Source organism: Chaetura pelagica, unplaced genomic scaffold, assembly GCF_000747805.2.
Source record: "Chaetura pelagica isolate M959 unplaced genomic scaffold, ChaPel_1.0 scaffold272, whole genome shotgun sequence".
Classification (NCBI taxonomy): domain Eukaryota; kingdom Metazoa; phylum Chordata; class Aves; order Apodiformes; family Apodidae; genus Chaetura; species Chaetura pelagica.
Window position 1 is genome coordinate 785,411 of NW_009952445.1, and position 17,047 is coordinate 802,457.

Genomic DNA, 17,047 nt, shown 5'->3' on the forward strand with positions numbered 1-17,047 from the left:
GGGGCTGTGGAATGCTGTGCTGGGAAGGGTGAAGGACCATTTCTCATCATTGCTTGCCTGTCTGACCATAAACCTTTGAAACATCCCTTCACATAGTACCCGGGTTCCAACGTGCATCATCCTAGCAAGAGTTAGCAACCCCTTAAGGAATCAAATGCCTGGGCAGGGGGGAAGACACAGCCTTCAGCACCCTCTTAGTGCCTTCAGGAGGGTTCAAAGGAGAAGCCAGGCCTTGCTCTGGGGCCAGAAGGGTGTGGAAATGGGTCTGTTTAATGTGTATTTCCTATGCTATTGCTTTTTGGACAGAGTCTTTTCCTTTCCTTCCCAAGAAGTGGCGAGCCATGCTTACCCTATGACTCCTGCTGATGTGCAGCCAACATTTCCACTGCTCCTAGCTAGGTAGCCTCCTGTTTCTTTCTTTAAGGCACTCCTAAAAATAACTTTCTCCACCTAAGTCTCATGCACTGCAGTTCTTGGCTTATTTCTGGGATGGAATTTCTTGCCTCTCTGGGGGGAGGGAATGGTAAAATTATCACCTTTTCTGAAGTGTTTGATTGGGAAATGTGTTTGGGTATTAGCTTTTGGGTTGTCTTGCTTTTTAACTCTCACTGCTTAAACATGGCTTTGGGAAGAGAAGATCTATGTCTTGGACAAAGCAAAAATGATTGGAAATAAGCTAGAAATGAAGTAACTGAGCCTTTTTTGTTGTTGTTTGGGTTTTGGGGTGTTCCTTAAAACGCACCTTCTGGTCTCTCAACCATGATGCACTTGTGAGATTAAATAAGTTTGCTAGGGAGTTGTTTGGAAAAATGGTTCTTGTGGCTTCTGGCAAACCCAGCTTTAAAAATCTCGAGTTATCAAGGAAGAAGTTTTGGTTTTGGCAGGAGATTTTTCTTTTCACAGTCGCATCATGTGCCCATCACTGAGTGCCAGGGGCAGGATGCCCTGCTGCAGCTGCCCCTCTGCAGGTCTCCTTTCAAATGAGCAGCATTTTGTGCCAAGTAGAAAACTGAATTTGAGCATTTACTTGTCCTGCTTTATTGAACGACCCTTCCAGGGATGTTTGGCAGGGGAAAGCAAGTCTAGCTCATTTTTATTTTTATTTGTTTTGGTTGACAGAAAGCTGTGGCCAAGTGCATTTCGTGTGGTTTTGGGTGGGTTTCTTTCTCCAGCAAAAAGCAAACTGGGAGAAACTGGGAAGAAGCCCTAAGCTAGCAAAAACTAAAGATACTGTTCAGGTTATTTTACCAAAGGAGATGTTAATGCCTGTTTTTTTTCCTTAAACCCTTGGGCCATGTTTAGCTTGTTACTGCTGCACTGCTTTGGTTTCTGCACTTATGCCTTTTTTCCCAGTAGCCCCTGATTCTGCACGGACTAAATGATCCACTCAAATCTAGTGGGATGTGCTTTCACCTTTGCATGTAAGTACAGCAGTAAGTTACTCACCCTTTCTGCCTCACTACTGATACAAAACCAGTTGTGTTTTTCTACGGGGGGGGTCTTTAAGTCCACTTCCTTACAAGTGGCACAGTTAAAATGCCTTGAAAACTGTCTGCAAGAATCTGCTTTTGCTGAGGTGTTGAAAAGCTGTAGGGGACACCCCATCCAGCTCCTGTTGAATACCTAAAGTGACCCTGGGCAGCTTCTCTGCATGCTTGAAGCTAGCAAGCCAGCTGGGGAGGCTGAGGACAGGCAGCTGCATGGGCAAAAGTCTTGCAGCCTTTAATATGCATTAGCCAGCCAGGCTAATAAGCTGATAATGCTGCATGTCCCTGACAAGGTGGATTTCAAACCTTAGAATAAGATAAAGGGAGCAGGAAAACACACTGAATTGTGTGTTTCTGAGATGGTGTTCCCAGGGCATGGAACCAACCCCCAGGATAGTGGGTCAACAGCCAAAATCCAGGTTGCTGGAAGGAGCCACGATTGCTCTGTAGAGTGGGCATCTGTGTGTCTGGCAGTCACTTGAGAAAGCAGAGGTGAGTTAGGGTTTGTTCCCCCAAAAAACCTTGCTGGGGTTGCAGTTTCTCTCCAGGAGGACAGTAAGTAGGAAGGCTCCCTTTGAGCTCATGGTGGTTGGGTGCATTGCCTTGCACCTCTTGTGGTGTGGGGAGAAGAGGGGGGGAAGCTGTGATTGGCACCCACCTCAGGCTCCTCAGCAGGCTGGGAACTGCAGCTTGGGTCCCCCCCGTGTGCTTTTAACAGCCTGACATCCCACCAAGGAGATGTGTTTGTCTCTGTGTTTCTCCTGAATCATGTCCTTGCTGAACGTGAGCAGCGTTTCTCCAGGTAGCTCTGGCTCTGCTTCTCTTCAAATGTCCAAGTGGGAATGGAAATGTCTTCTTGTCTGTGATCATATCAGATTTGTCTTGTAATTCAGTTACCATTTGTCCTTCTGAGGTGTTAGAAGAGCACCTCTTGGTCTCTTCTCTGAGGACCCTGGGTGCTTTTGCAGTATGGTACCTCTGAGGCTCTCACCAGCGTGTCAGCGTGAAACTGTACAAATATGAAGGGTTTTTTTTAATTCATGGAAAATAAAGCTGTGAACAGCAGTAGAAGTATTGTATTTGTATACATTTTTAATATCCTGATTGCCTTAAACTAGAGGTGTAGAACTTTATTACCTTGCTCTTTGAAAATAACCCATGTTTGTAACAAAATAATTGTGTAACCTACCTGCAGTGTTAAATGCAAATTCTGTGTATGCATCTGTTAGATATTGTCACTTTATCTGATGTCGAAATATTTCTGATTTTTAATTACAAGTTGAATAATAACCTTGCAACAGAAGCTCAGTTGTTTCATACTCGTGCTTTAGGTGGCATCTAGGAATAGTGCCAACACTTGAAGTGGGGAGGGGAAATACATTTGTACCCCAATGATTTTGATCTTTGTTTGGCCTCTGTCACTTTGTTTGGCTGGTGCCATTTTGTAAAGGGTGGGACAGGAGAGGCTGAGGAAGCAGGAGCTTTCCCAGCAAGGTTGTCTTGTGCTTTTGAGATGCCTCTGGAGGTTTGTGCTCCTGTTTGTCAGTCCCTTTTTGTGGCTGTTGTGGGCTTGTTCCTCCAGCTCAGTTGGTGTCTGGAACAGGTCCAGGCCTCTCCGGTGTAGCTGGCTTGGATGACCCCTTCCCAGTTGCACTTCATGGCTTACTTTCTTGAAAATGTTGTTCCTCTTGTTTGGTTGTTGTTTCTTTCCCCTCTCTCGCTTTTTCCTTTCAATTCTGAACCTCTGTTTCTTTTCTTGTCTGTTTTTCTCTTCCTGTAGCTTCTTCTTTATGTAACCATCACCTTGCCCAAGCCCCCACACCCTCTCTCCCAGTGGGAGCACTGGAAGAGCCTGCAGCCCCTGGGCAGAAGAGCCATCTCATTCCTCCATCACACCTGCCCTTCTCTCCTTCCCCTTTTGTGTTTCATCTGAGGCTGAGCTGTGCTCTGTGTCTCTGTGGGACCTTCTCTGCTCCCGGCGTGTCTCCAACAGAACTGAGGCTGCCAAAAATGACAGAGGTAACTGCTGGAGGTGACAGTTTGGCCACAGTTATGGGACACTGCACTGAATTAGGGGGTTTAGTTGTTTCTTTTGCCCCTCCCCATTTTCCTTCCGTTTGCCTTGTCTTGCTGATGACAGATAGAATGGGAGACTGTGGATGAGTGTGAGTAGCCAGAGGGCTTCATTGCTGCCTCTAAAAATCAAGCCTGGCTGCTTTGGACACCACAACTTCATCACAAGTACCTGCTGTGCTGAAAAAAGGAGCCCTGAGACTAAGGGGACTCCTTGTTTTTAGCACAGGCAGTTGGGTGAAGCAGAGGTGGCTGATGCCCCATCCTGCTGCATTGCTGCCCACTCAAGGCCTTTTTCTTTTCTGGCTGATTTGCCTTTGAATGAGCAAAGTGGGAATCTCTTGCACAACTGAACTGCACTGACTTCTACCGAGATCAAGGGCTTCTTATTCTTTCCATGAAGCCTATAATCAGCTTATTTTTTTAAACAGTCTTGAATGTGGAGTAGTTGTTTATAACTTTGGAAGTGAATTCAGTCAAAGCTTGAAGTGCCAAAGTATGTTTGAAGGTTAAAAAAAACCCCAACTTGTTGTAGTCTTGGTGTGTAGTGACCTCTAGCTGGTTTGGGGTGGCTGGAAGGAGACAACCTGATCCTCTCAGGATGTTTTTCTTGTGGAGTGATGCACTTTTTATTTCAACCGAATACTAGTGATTTATTCTTCTCCTCTGCAAACCTTGGCCAAGGAATTCACCTCCTTTCACCTGCTGTGGAAAGGTAGTAAGTCACCTAGGGTTTGGCTCTTCCAGCCTGGGTGAAGAGTGCAAGCTGCCAAGGATCTCTGCTGAAATCTGCTGGGTTTTTCTTCAGAAGCACAATAGTTTTCAGCACTAGAAGCTTTCTCAAGCCAGGTCACTATTTTTTTAATTTATTTTTTTTTAAAGCAGCAGAAAACCTGTTTATCCTGGAAATGTTTGCAACCCGAATAAGCAATTTTATAGCTAGAATCATAAAGATTATTAAATATGGGCTTTGTGTGTATGCTGGAACCATTTATCTGGTACCTGTTGCCCAAACAGAAGGGATGGTAATATTTGCACAGATGTAGTTTAGGACAGAATTTGCATTAATACCCAAAATGAAGCCTGCTCTCTAGGCTTCAGTGGGCCCAGCTGATACCTGCCAGGGGTCTGCTTGCCAGCCACAAGAAAGCCACACCTAGGAAGCTTTTCACATTCACCCTTCTGAGGACAAAACAAATTAGCTAATAATGCCTCAGGGGCTGAGGTCTTGATGGTGTTTTGCTGGCTTAAACCTCCCCTGCTTTAACTCTTCTGCACAGCTCTGGGTGCTTTGCTAGCTGGGCAGAGGTTGCAGCACTTGCAGGGGGGAGTCCTTTTTGTTCTGGCAGGGCTTAGGTAGCAGGGCACTGGGTGCACTGGTCCACCCAGTGGGTTGAGCCAAGTCTTCTTCAATATCAGTCACTGACTTTGCAGCCAGGGGATGGGTTCTCTGCATGTGAAGGCAGTCAGTGTTTACTGAGAAAATGTCTTGCCTATGAACATGCCTGGTGCACCAGTGCTGGGTCTTCCCCTCCCCAGTGTTGGTGCCTGAGCCAGTTCAGCAGCAACAGGGACCAGCACTTCAGGTCTCTGCAGCTCCCTCCATGGTAGCCTCCAACTTGCCAAAATACCCTGCTGGTTGCTTGTCCAGCCCACCTGCTGGATGGCTCCTGCAGCACATTTCTCTCCTTTATGCTTTTTATTCCTTCAGAATTGTAGTACAGGTGTATCTGGTGGCAGGAGGAGGCAAGACTGTGAAATCCCACCACTGTGCTGTAGTGTCTCTTGAAAGAGCCACTTTCTTTACTTCACTACCCTGGATGGGCACAGATCCTGCTGGGCTCTACCTTCCCTCATGCTGCTGATGAGAGTGGCTTAGGACCCAGGCCCAGTCATGGGTGGGTGGGCATCATTGACTGCAAGTGAGAAGGAAAAAAACCACCTGGGTGGTGGTTGCTTTTTTGATCCTGCACCTTGAGGGTATCAAGTGCTACTTAGCATCATCTTACCTGTGTAGCTGAGCCCAGTGACTCTCTGAAGTCTTGTGTGTGGCAGTAGGAAATCATGACCAAATCTGCAGGCTGGCCACACTGAAGAAGTTTCCTGCTGGACCCTTACCTGCCAGCTCAGCCCTGGGCTTTTCAAGGAGCTCTCTGCCTTGAGGGCTTTTCTTCTGCCCTTTGCAAGCTGTACCAGAGGAGGTTGTTCATCAGCTGGAGGAACCTGGGGCTAGGTGACCCCTACTGTGTCAAGCAGGTTTGGAGAGAGGCAAAACCCTTGTCTTGGTTGACTTCTGACCTCCAAATAGAATTTTTTGACAAACCTTTGTATGGAGAGAGAAGCAGGTGGACACAAACCAAGTGCCAGCACTTACATGGACTGCCTTTATTTTGCAGCTCTAGAGTTTTGCTGGTGTCTTGAGTCCTGCATGCTGCTCTGGACTTCATGTCTCCAGAAGGACATGGTGGAGTTAGAGAAGGGCAGTAATGATAAATGGGATGGAGCAGCAGCTGCCAGGTGAGAGCAGAAGGGCTTGGTGACCTCAGTTTGGAGAGGGAAAGGCTGGGAATTAGAGGGAGGAGCAGCCCTATTGTGAGCTGGAGATTACAGCAGATGTCCTCTAGAGGTCCCTTCCAGCCTACATTTATTTGTGATTATGTTACAAAGTCCCCTAAGGCTGGTAGTGGTGGATGCCAACCTGCTAGTTACCAGAATTGACACGACTAGAACCAGAGGGGCACTCAGCTAGAAGGAAATCGGCACAACACATGGAATAACTTTCTTACAGAGCTGGTAGTAAACTTCTGGAATCTGTTGCCTCAGGTTGCTGAGGCAGATGGCATCAGCAGAAGGTTTTGGGGTTTGTCTTTTTTTGGTTGTAAAAGGTAAATCAATGGGGAACTGAGCCATAAGGGATATTAAGGAGGTGGGGGAACAGAATCACAGCATGTCAGGGGTTGGAAGGGACCTCCGAAGATCATCGGGTCCAACCTCCCTGCCAGAGCAGGACCAAAACCAGGGCAGGTCACTCAGAAAGGCATCCAGACAGGTCTGGAAAGTCTCCAGAGAAGGAGACTCCACAGCCTCTCTGGGCAGCCTGGCCCAGGGCTCTGTCACCCTCACAGTGAAGAAGTTCTTCCTCATGTTGAGGTGGAACTTCCTGGGCTCCAGTTTGAATCCATTGCCCCTCGTCCTGTCACAGGGCACAAGTGACAGGAGCTTGTCCTGCCTTCTTGATGCCCTCATGTATTTATAGACATTAATTAGATCCCCCCTCAGTCTTCTCCTCTCTAGACTGAACAGCCCCAGGTCTCTCAGCATTTCCTCCTCAGACAGATGTTCCAGCCCCTTCATCACCCTCGTAGCCTCTGTTAGACTCTCTCCAGTAGATCCCTGTGCCTCTGGAACTGGGGAGCCCAGAACTGGACACAACACCCCAAGTGAGGTCTCACCAGGAATGAACAGAGGGGGAGGAGAACCTCCCTCCATCTGCTGGACACACTCCTCTTCATGCACCCCAAGATACCATTGGCCTTCTTGGCCACAAGGGCACTTTGTTGTCCCATGGAGAACTTGTTGCCTGCAGGTCCCTCTCCACAGAGCTGCTCCCCAGCAGAATCAACTGACATCCATGGTGGATGGTGGTGGATACTGGGTGAAGGGGAGGGGAACAGAGAGAACAGAGCAAGATGTGAGACAAGGGGCTGAGCTGAGGGAGCCTTGCTGCTGAGGCTTTCCAACCCGTGGGTGCTGGGAGGCAGGGATTGGGATCTGCCCCTTTGGCTCCCTCCCTGTCAGTGTGGGGAGGGGACAGCAGTGTGAAACCTGTTGGTGGACACCCCAGAGAGAGTTATTGGTCACTCAGTGTCACCAGATGTCCCCAGCAGAGCTGAGAAAACACCTTCATCCACAGGAGTACCTGGCTGCACAAGCATAGGAGTTGGGTGATGAGGTGTATCAGGATCTCTCTGGGGCAGTGCTGGGGAAGAAACTGCAGAGAGGTTCCTGCCATCATGTCTGTTGAGGGAAGATGGGGTGTTGCAGCATGGAAAGGTGAGCTGGTTATTGCTAGAAGGTGTTTGAAATGAGTACCATGGCTGCTGTGCACCTGGGTGCTGCCTGGCTTGGAGGGCACCATGCTCAGTGGCAACGTGCTCTGTCTGATGAACACAGTGGTTTTATGCTCCTGAGGGAGGTGAGGCAGCTGGGAACAGACCCTGCCTTTCAAACTGGTTTCCATTCCAGCTGGCTGTCCACCATGTGCTCTGCTGGACTCCTACCTTCACCATCCTGGAGCAGGCAGAACCTGTGCTCAGCATCTCTAGCAGGTCCAGGCCAGGCAGCGTTGGGATCCACGTGAATATGAGGAGTCCCAGGGATCAGGGGATGCTCTGCTGTGGGTAACTGGGAGCCCTGGCAGTGCTCCAGGCCAGCCCTGTGTTCTGGCAGCAGGAACAACATACAAGTCAAGGTGCTGCCAAAGCAGCAGGACGGTGGGTGGGGGGCATGTTTGGGCTGCATCATCGTGGGGTTTTTGTGGGGAGGAAAGTGCAAAATGGGAAGTGTTTGCGGATTTATTTTTTTTTCTCTCTGGAAAACGCAGGTTCTTTCCAGATCAGCTGGATCTTGCTACATGAAGGAGCTGATCTTGCTGGGATTGTGCCTTATTTTCAAAGGCAAGTCTGTCTTTGAGTGTCCTCTTTTTAGCTGCAAAACAGGGCCCATCTGTACAGCAGGGCAGCCAGCAGAGCAGCCCTGCACTCCCCAGGCTCCTCATGGCCCCAGCTGGCCTGGGACACGGGTGACCACAGCAGCAGGAGGAGAGCTGGAAAGCTGAAGACCACCTCATGACCTTGCTGTGGTCCCCTGCAGGGGGATGTGCCCATGTGCCAGAGGCCCAGGCTGGCCAGTCCCTGGAGCACACCTCCCATGGCCAAGGCAGTGCCAGGGCAGGAAGGGTAACCTGCTGCACTTCTGGTTGCTTTGTGGTCACAGCAGAGCTGGGCACCTGCACTTAGGGCATGGGTGGTTTTGAAAGTTAATCCTCTGTACCCAGCTGCATCCCTACACCTCGGTGCTTCCATCAGACGTTTGGGTGTATCGAGGCACCACAGGTACAACTGGGTGTTTCCTGTGTTGGACACATTAAGTGGTGGTGGGGTTGAAAGGGTGTGTTGAAAACTAGTTGGGCTCACAGCAGAGGCAGAGAGGAAGAGACAAGTTGAAGAGGTGTGTTTGCAGTTGCAGGGACTGGGCTTTTCCTTTTGCATCTGGAAGAGCAAAAGGCAAGAGGAGGCTGCTGGGCTGCACAGCCAGGGCTGCCCCACAAGACTCCTAGGGCCTAGGACAGCTGGGCAGCAGCTCTGTCAGCAGGACCCTGCAGAGGCAGGTTTATGAGACAGAGGCCAGGTTTTATCTGTCTCTGAACCATGGTTTTTGTTGGTGGAGTTGCCCATATCCAAGCAAAAGGTTAATTGGTGTGGATTTATGTAGTGGCAGCAAAATAAAGGCAACCTGTCCAACTGGGGCTGGGGAAGTGCCTGTGTGTTTGGGGCTGGGGGGCAGCCAGGGAGGTTCTGCATCCTGCCTTCTTGGCTACGTGCCTGGCAGGTGTGTGCTGAGCTGGGACTGGGGCTTGGCCAGAGTTGTGCAGCTCTGGGAGCCAGGGGAGGTTCCTGCATCCTTTCCCAGCGTTGCACTTCTGGAGGAGAGCCAGAAGTGAGGCTGTGGTTCTTGAGCACGGTTCTGAAGGCAGGTGATGTCACTGTGACTCTCACCAGCTGCTTCTCTCTGGAGAGCTGCCCCCTGGGGCTGAGACAAGCTCAGCTGTGAGCTCAGTCCTCACAGAGCTCTTCTGGCATGAGCTGGGGACATGCCTGGTGTGGGGGCAGAGCAGGACCCGCTCTTGTCCTCCCGCTTTTGGAGAGGAGAAACCGGCGAGAAGGAAAACTCCAACCTTCTCACAAAGCAACTCCAAACCATGGCAGCAGCACATCTGATACAGAGGAGCTGCTCCAGCAGCACCTCAGTCCCTCTCCCCACACACAGCTGCCCTGCCTGCTGGCCTGGCACAAGCAAACCCTTTTCCCAGCCCTGTGCCCACTCCTTGTACACGTCTGCAAGTGGGGTTGGGCTGCAATCCACGAGTGTCTTGTGTGCTGTTGCTGCCAAATGGGATGGGGGGGGCAATACCTCCTTTATACTGGGAAGGAAGGAGTGTGTGGAGGGGGAGAAGCCAATGGAAGGTGAGCCTTGGATTTACTGCTGTGGGATGACACGATGGAGCTTTGGTCCTCATCTTCTCTTCCTCCCTGTGATGTGTCTCATACCATTGGAAGCCAACTGCAATAAGCTGTAGTCCCACAGAACTCTTTATAGACTGTGCCAATGGTGTCAGGGAGGTTCTGGGAGCCTGGCTCACCTCTCTTTGCCTATACAGCTGGAGCTTGGAACAACTTGCTCCCTCCAGGATAAGCTGGATCATTGGAACTGCTGCTGGTGTGCAACAGGCACACACCAAGACTCCTTCTGTGTGGTGGCAGCGGGTGCCTGGCTTGGCTGTCATGGCTGTGAAGATGACCTGGCTCTCATGGTTCCCATGCTAAAGTTGTTACACCTAGTGTTGGAAATGGGGGCAGTTGTTTTTATTGAGAGCTGTTAGGCTGTGGAAGTTAACTGGAAAAGGTGTGTGCCTTGGAGCAGTGAGTGCCAGGGTCACCGAAGTGCTGCAGGAATGAGGAGGTATTTTGCTGGGGGGGGGGGGGTGGGTGGGTGAGGTGAAGCCCCGAGTCTGTGCAGCAGCCTGGCTGGAGGAAACTTAAGTGGGAAGGTCAGGGACTGGTTATGCCATTAGGATGACAGGAAGGGCTGGAATGGAAGGAAGGTGCACACCCCTCTGAGAAATGCAGCCTCAGGAGCTGGTTTCCAGGACACAGGCAGGAAGAGATGAAACCCAAGAGAAGTTTATCAGGGGGAGTTCACACAATGAAAACGGTGGCACCTCTGAAGACATGAGCAGCTTCCCTTGCAGCCTGCAGGTGAGACTGATCCTGGACTCGAAGGGAAGTCAGAAAACACGAATGAGAATCCAGGACAACTTTCTTTATTGCTACCAGAAGGCTTTCATCAGTACAATGGCTCCAAACACGATACCTTCCTCAGGGCTGTGGAGAGAGCTTACAATTGGGACAGGGCATTCTGAGAAACGGGAGGTGTAACATTGAAGAGACGAGTTTTGAAAGGTTTTTAACCCTTGGTTAGAAGTTACATGAACACAAAACTTTGAGGGTTAGGATTTTCTGTTTTGGTTTTGTGGCTGATGGTTCCACACCTTTCCAAGCTCAGGTGCAGCCACAGCAGCACCTCACCCAGCAGTGCTGGTCACATGCCAAGCTCATCAACATACAGGGGGAAAAACAGACTCTGCAGAATTTAAGGTTGACGACGTAGAGGGTGAAAATCCACACTGAGTGCAACATTTCTTGGTGCAAAGAAATAAGAAAACAAAACACAGTTTTTGTTCAAGTGACACCAACTCCATTAACTGCTTTCTGTGGTTGAAAACGCAAACTGTTTTAACTTGAAGTCTCTGAGTTAGGTGTAGAGCACATTGGCCAGCTGCCCCAGTGCTCTTCTAGGGCACCTTCACACTCCTGTGGTTACTCACTAAGTGTGGAGCAGCTTCCAAGTGTTGCTTTTGGTCTTTTTCCTGACTAACCTTTAATGTAAATCCAGTTTTTTAAATATCATCACATTTAAACACCAAAGTGCTAACAAAAACAAAAAAAGGTCTTTTTCTTTAGAAAGGAAAAAGCTGGCATGAAGGTTAGGTAGTACAGAACATCATGCACAAGACTTGCTGAGAATTAAAAGAGGAGCAAGCAGAAAGAGAGCAAGGAGCAGATGGGAATGGGATCAGAGAAGTGTTAGTTGGCTGGGAAACCTGGAACAACTCTGCATGACTGGTGGAAGCTCTCGGACACGGAGAATGGGTTACAACACACAGGAGCAGAAAAACAGTGGAACTGACAACACTAGAAAGAAACAATTTTTTGCTACTTTTTTGTTTGGTTTTTGGGTCTTTTTTTAGCTTTTTTATACTTTTTTGTGTTTTTTAAGTGCTTAAATAGTGGAACTATAATTAGCCGCACAAGATAAAAAAAAAAAATTCAAAAAGGAGTGGGATTTTTTTGGGGGTTTTTTTGTTGGTTTTTTTTTTTTGGCTCCCTTCAGTTCAGCCTGACAAGGTATGGGCCCTTCTCCTCCCACTGAGAACAGGGGATGCCAGGTTCCCTGTGGTTCCTGGAGCAGCTGGTGGTGTGGGCTCCCAGCTACATCACGGACACTGGCTGCAGAGGTGGACACGGGGAAACGTTGCCCTCCTGCCTCGAGACATCAGCGCCACAGACAGAGCCCATGTTTTCAAGAGCCACCACCTCTGGAGCAATGTCTTCGTTGTAGAGACGCTTGATACCGTCGTAGAAGTCGTCCACTTCCATCTCCTCCACCTTCCTCTTGGCCGAGGTGTGTTTGGAACCACTGGGAGCTGTACCTGTGAGTGGCACTCCTGGCCTGCCGTTGTCCTTGGAGAAACCTGGCCCTGGGACAGAGGAGGGCTGCTGGCATTTGAATGCTCCTCTGTTACAGGCCACCAGGCTCTGCTGGAGGGGACTGTAGACATATACAGGATTGGGCAGTAGAGAAGACTGCAGGGTGGAAAGGTGATGTGCCACGAGCTCCCGGCAGTGGATCAGCTGTGAGCTATCCATCTGGAAGTGGGGAGACAAGCAGAGGTACCGGCGTTGCGGGATCACTGCCGGGGAGAGGAGAGTGCCCAGCCCTGGGGGGGCCAGGGCTCTGCACACACCAGCCACCCCTGCACCTCACTCCTCAGTGATGTGCTGGATGTGGGCTAAAGTAAGTGATAAAAGGGCCAAGAGGACCCCCAACATGACAACAGTGACACACCCCTGATCCTTCTTAGATCTCACGAGAACAGTGTGGGGGGGTTGACTTTTCAGATTGCTGCATATTGCACCAGCTTCCCAGCACCTGTCAGACCACCCTGTGTGCTAAGAACAAAGGGCTGAGCAGCTCACTAGGATTTTTTCCCCACTGTCTTTTCCTCCTGGTTCAGAGAGCCCATGTCCATCAGGGTGCACAGCTCCTCCCTTTGCCACCTACTGCCTGCTGTCAAGACCAAGACTGCAGGAGTGTCCCAACAAGCTGCCCCTTCAGGCTCAAGCACAACCCTCTCTAGAGAACTCAACATGAATCTGAGTTTCTTCATTCACAGAATCACCAAGGCTGGAAAAGACCTTTAAGATCATCAGGTCCAGCCTATGACCAACATCCCCACATCAGCCAGACCATGGCAGTAAGTGCCACATCCAGCCTTTCCTTGAACATATCCAGGGATGGTGCCTCCACCGCTTCCCTGGGAAGTCCATTCCAATGGGAAGTGGAGGAGGCACCATCCCTGGATGTGTTCAAAGAAAGGCTGGATGTAACTATCCTGGCAGCAGCATAATCAGCAGTGGGAGATCCCAGAGCCCCACCAGCATGGATCCCTGGACTCCTAAGCAAGACACAGGCTCCTGCAGACCCCTGCCCTGCCCCCCTGCTGCCACGTGTGGCACCAGCACCCCCTTACCTGTGCCTTCTGGAGCAGCTCGATGATGAGAGCCAGCCAGTCTGGGAGCAGCTTCTCCAGCTCCAGGCTGACAATGGCCAGTGCCAGCATGGAGCCCTTGAACTGCAGCAGCTGGTAACAGGCCATGCAGTGCAGCAGCTGCCTGGTCAGGGCCGCCACGTGCTGCGAGGGGCTCAGCTTGGGCTGGATGCTCAGGAGCTGAGGCCTGGTGGACACTGCAACTGCGTGGAACTGGGTGGGGGGGAAACAAGCAGGTGAGGCAGCTGGTGTCACTGAAAGGCAACACATATATGTGTATGTAACACATATATGTGTATGCAACACATCTTAGAATCATGGAATCACCCGCGTTGCAAGAGACCTTGAAAGACATCAAATCCAACCATAACCAAGATCCCCCTACCATAACCTAATTTACCCCTTCAGTGCTGAAATCATGTCCCTAAGCACTATATCTACATTCCTTTTAAACACTTCCAGGGACGGTGACTCCACCACCTCCCTGGGCAGCCTGTTCCACTGTCCAACCACTCTTTGGGTAAAGAAACTCTTTCTAATATCTAGTCTAAACCTCCCCTGGTGCAGCTTCAGGCCATTTCCTCTGCCCTGCCATTATTCACTTGGGAGAAGAGCCCAACTCCCACCTCCCTACAACGTTCTTTCAGGGAGTTGTGGAGAGCAATGAGGTCTCAACCCAGCATCCTCTTCTTCAAACTAAGAAATCCCAGTTCCCTCAGCCTCATAAGGATTATTCTCCAGACCTTTCACCACAGCTTGGTAGCTCCTCTGGACATGCTCTGGCAACTTGACATCATTCTGGTAGTGAAGGGCCCAGAACTGCCCACAGTGCTTGAGGTGCAGCCTCACCAGTGCCCAGCACTGGGGGACAATCACCTCCCATCTCCTGCTGGCCACACTATTCCTGATGCAGGCCAGGATGCCTTTGATGCCCAAGGCTCCTCCAGCTTTAACCTCCAAGGCAATTTCCACACCACAGGGGGGAAAAAAAACAAACCCAACCCAACCTGTTGAACCCACCACCAGCTTGGTGCAGCCTTTCTGGTGGGACCTGCCATCTTGCACGTTGTCTGCCTGGGGACCAGGCTTCTCATTGCTCTGCAAAACACTGTCCCCCTGCCACCCTCCTCACTCAACAACATGGCTTTGGCAAGTTTGTGTGTCCTACAGAAAAACTCCTTCTCGAGTAAGCAGAGAGGATGAAATTCAGCCAAGAGCCTTTGGACACTTTGCCATACCCCATCCATGACTCCAGTCCTCTGGCCATGCCTCTTACAGCAGGCATGGAGAACACCTGTTGCCCAGCACTGGTGCTTTCTCTGTGGTTGTACCTGCACTTTCTGTGCTGCCTGGCACTTAGCTTAGGGGCAAGGTTTTCAGGGACTGTGAGTCTCTGTGTGGTTTAACGTGCCTCAAATCAGGTGAGATGGCAGACCCACGTTTTGGCAATTGCACCCCAAGTGTCACGAGTCTCCCCTGAAACTCTGGCAAGGCTTCTTCTGTCAGAATCCACTTGTACAGAGGAATTACAATTGTGTTTTGAGGTCTTTGGTCCCTGACAGGTCAGAGTTTTTGTCTGGGTTTGCACCAACAGACTAGGAGTGTAAACCTCCCCTTACTTACAATATGAAGGAAATCCAGTGGCGTTGCCATGTGAAGATCCCAGTTCAGTTTATCCAGGATAATCTTCTCCATTCTGCGAATTTCAGCTGGAGAACAACCACAAAAGCTATCCCTAGCCAACACCTTCAGTACTGGAATCCTCTGCAGAGAGAAAGAAAGGATAGAACCCATCATTATAGAAACAGCCCAAAGTGCTTCAGTCCTGTCCTGGCAAGGTTCAGCCACCCTGTGCAAGCAAAGGCAGGACTGGAAGGTTTCTATTCAGACTCTGCTAAGGCAGTAAGAAGCAAAAAAATTACCTCATCTTCCTCGATGGTCTTTGCAGCAAGGAAGAAGCAGCTGATTGCAATACAGTTCAAGTACTTTGGACGGGCCTACGGTACAGAAGAGCAGAAAAGCCTCTGTGAATGTGATGCAAGAATTATGTATAACCCTTTCTGGTTGGGCATCAGGAGCCCCGGGGTCTCAGCTGCCTGTGCAATGTGTTCTGGATCAGCAGGCTGCCCTCCAGCTCCACCACAGTGCTGGGAAGCCCTGCCAAGTGTCCTCTGGGACATAAGGGGGAGAGAATCTGCCAGGCTGAGGATGGCAACTGGTACCCACTGAGTGGGAAAAAGTTTGAGCAAGGTCTTAGGTGGTGCAGGAGAAACAAGAAGGAGAAAATCACACAGGCCAGATTGTCACCTGGCCAAAAAACACCCCATTGTCACTTTGCTGCTTCAGCAGAGCTCTGCTGGTGGTGCTGCTGAGGATCAGACAAAGAATATGAAGGGAAGGGAACTGAAAAAATGCTGTTCTTGCCTAGGGAGGAATAGCCATGAAAATCACCATTAGGTAACTTGGATCTCCAGCTCTCACGACTGGAGTGCAGGGATTATCAAAGGAGAGCTGGACCCTTCTACAGCCACTTGTTTTAGGTGAGGTAGGTAAAAAGGGTGACTTTTTCATGTGCATCAAAAAAATCCTGTTATGGGCCTGGGTTGGGAGGTGAGGGGGAAAGCAGGATGTGCAGCTGGGCAAGTATTCAGGTTGTCCCCATGATGGCCCAGGCAAAGCACATGCTCTGGCTATGGCACATCCAGAGTTTGTGCTGAGCAGTGACTGACAAAGGGCTTCACTTCCACCCTCAGCATGAAGCTTCTAGAGACTGACCTGGAAGGAACAACTGCCTTTTTGCCAAAGCATGTTAAAACCCATCCCCATCCTGGTCTCCTTCTCTCTGCCTCGTCTGCCCCTGGTGGTGCTGAGCCTGGCTGTGATGCAGGGACCTCTGCCTCGTCTGCCCCGGTGGTGCTGAGCCTGGCTGTGATGCAGGGACAAGGATTGTTGTGCAGTGAGTGACACCAAACCTTGAGGGGCAGCCAGTGCCAGCATATTCAGAGTGCATTCAGGGAGAAGGGAAGGGACTTGTCTTACCAGTAAAATCCCAAGTGGTAGCACCTGGTAAAAAAGCCAGGAGTTAAGCTACACCAGAGGAACGATGGCTTTGTGGGAGAGTAAACATGAAGCCCTGAGCTGTCTGAACAAAGCTCACCCAGACAAACAACCTTCCTGCTCACTGCCTGAAGCACCCAGTCAACTCCTTACTCATAACCTCATCCTTTCCTTGCAGACTCCCTGACTGCTGCCAATTACTGAAAGAAAAACTGAACTTGAGGGCATTAAGGGTTTAAAATCTATTTTCCCATCACAGTACTTGAGTAAATGAGCTGCTTTAAGATTTCCTTCAAACTAAAACCTTGTGTGGCTTGTCATTAGAACGTTATCCATGTTTAAAGGGTAGGTTTAATGGGTGATGTCACTTGTCTCCTGCCCAGCTCAGTCCCACTAAGCTGGAAGTGCACGGGCTGCCACTGCCTTCCCCTGCTCACCTCTCCCTGAGCTCTGCTGCTCACACGTGCAGCTGAGACTGCAGCTCTGCTGCTGAGCACGGGATGTAACTGAGCAAACAGGAGCAGAGATAAGGCTGCCCCAAGCCTGACTTAGCTCAAGGCCAGGGATTCCAGCCTGACCCAGTTTGTTCAGTCACTTGCACGGGTGCAAAACAAGGCCCAAGCACAGCTCATCTGACTCGCTTCTGTGGCAGACTTACAGGGACTGGAGACCAGCAGATCCCAGTTAGTGATTTTTTACCCTGTCTCTCTTTTTTTTTTTTTTTTTTTTTAAGAGTTTCTGTGGTTTAATAGCCTAAAAA

The 17,047-nt window shown here is 50.1% G+C and overlaps 1 protein-coding gene across 1 annotated transcript in view; it reads right to left on the reverse strand.

The window, feature by feature from the left end:
* Positions 1 to 11,890: 11,890 nt before the first annotated feature.
* Positions 11,891 to 17,047, reverse strand: part of CCNI (cyclin I) — a 14,170-nt gene continuing 9,013 nt past the window's right edge. The window contains exons 3-6 of the mRNA XM_010008525.1: positions 15,153 to 15,227; positions 14,854 to 14,994; positions 13,213 to 13,443; positions 11,891 to 12,328 (exon numbers count right to left, since the gene is read on the reverse strand). Coding sequence (XP_010006827.1) covers positions 11,891 to 12,328; positions 13,213 to 13,443; positions 14,854 to 14,994; positions 15,153 to 15,227 — 885 coding nt within the window. The remainder of the gene's footprint in view (positions 12,329 to 13,212; positions 13,444 to 14,853; positions 14,995 to 15,152; positions 15,228 to 17,047) is intronic.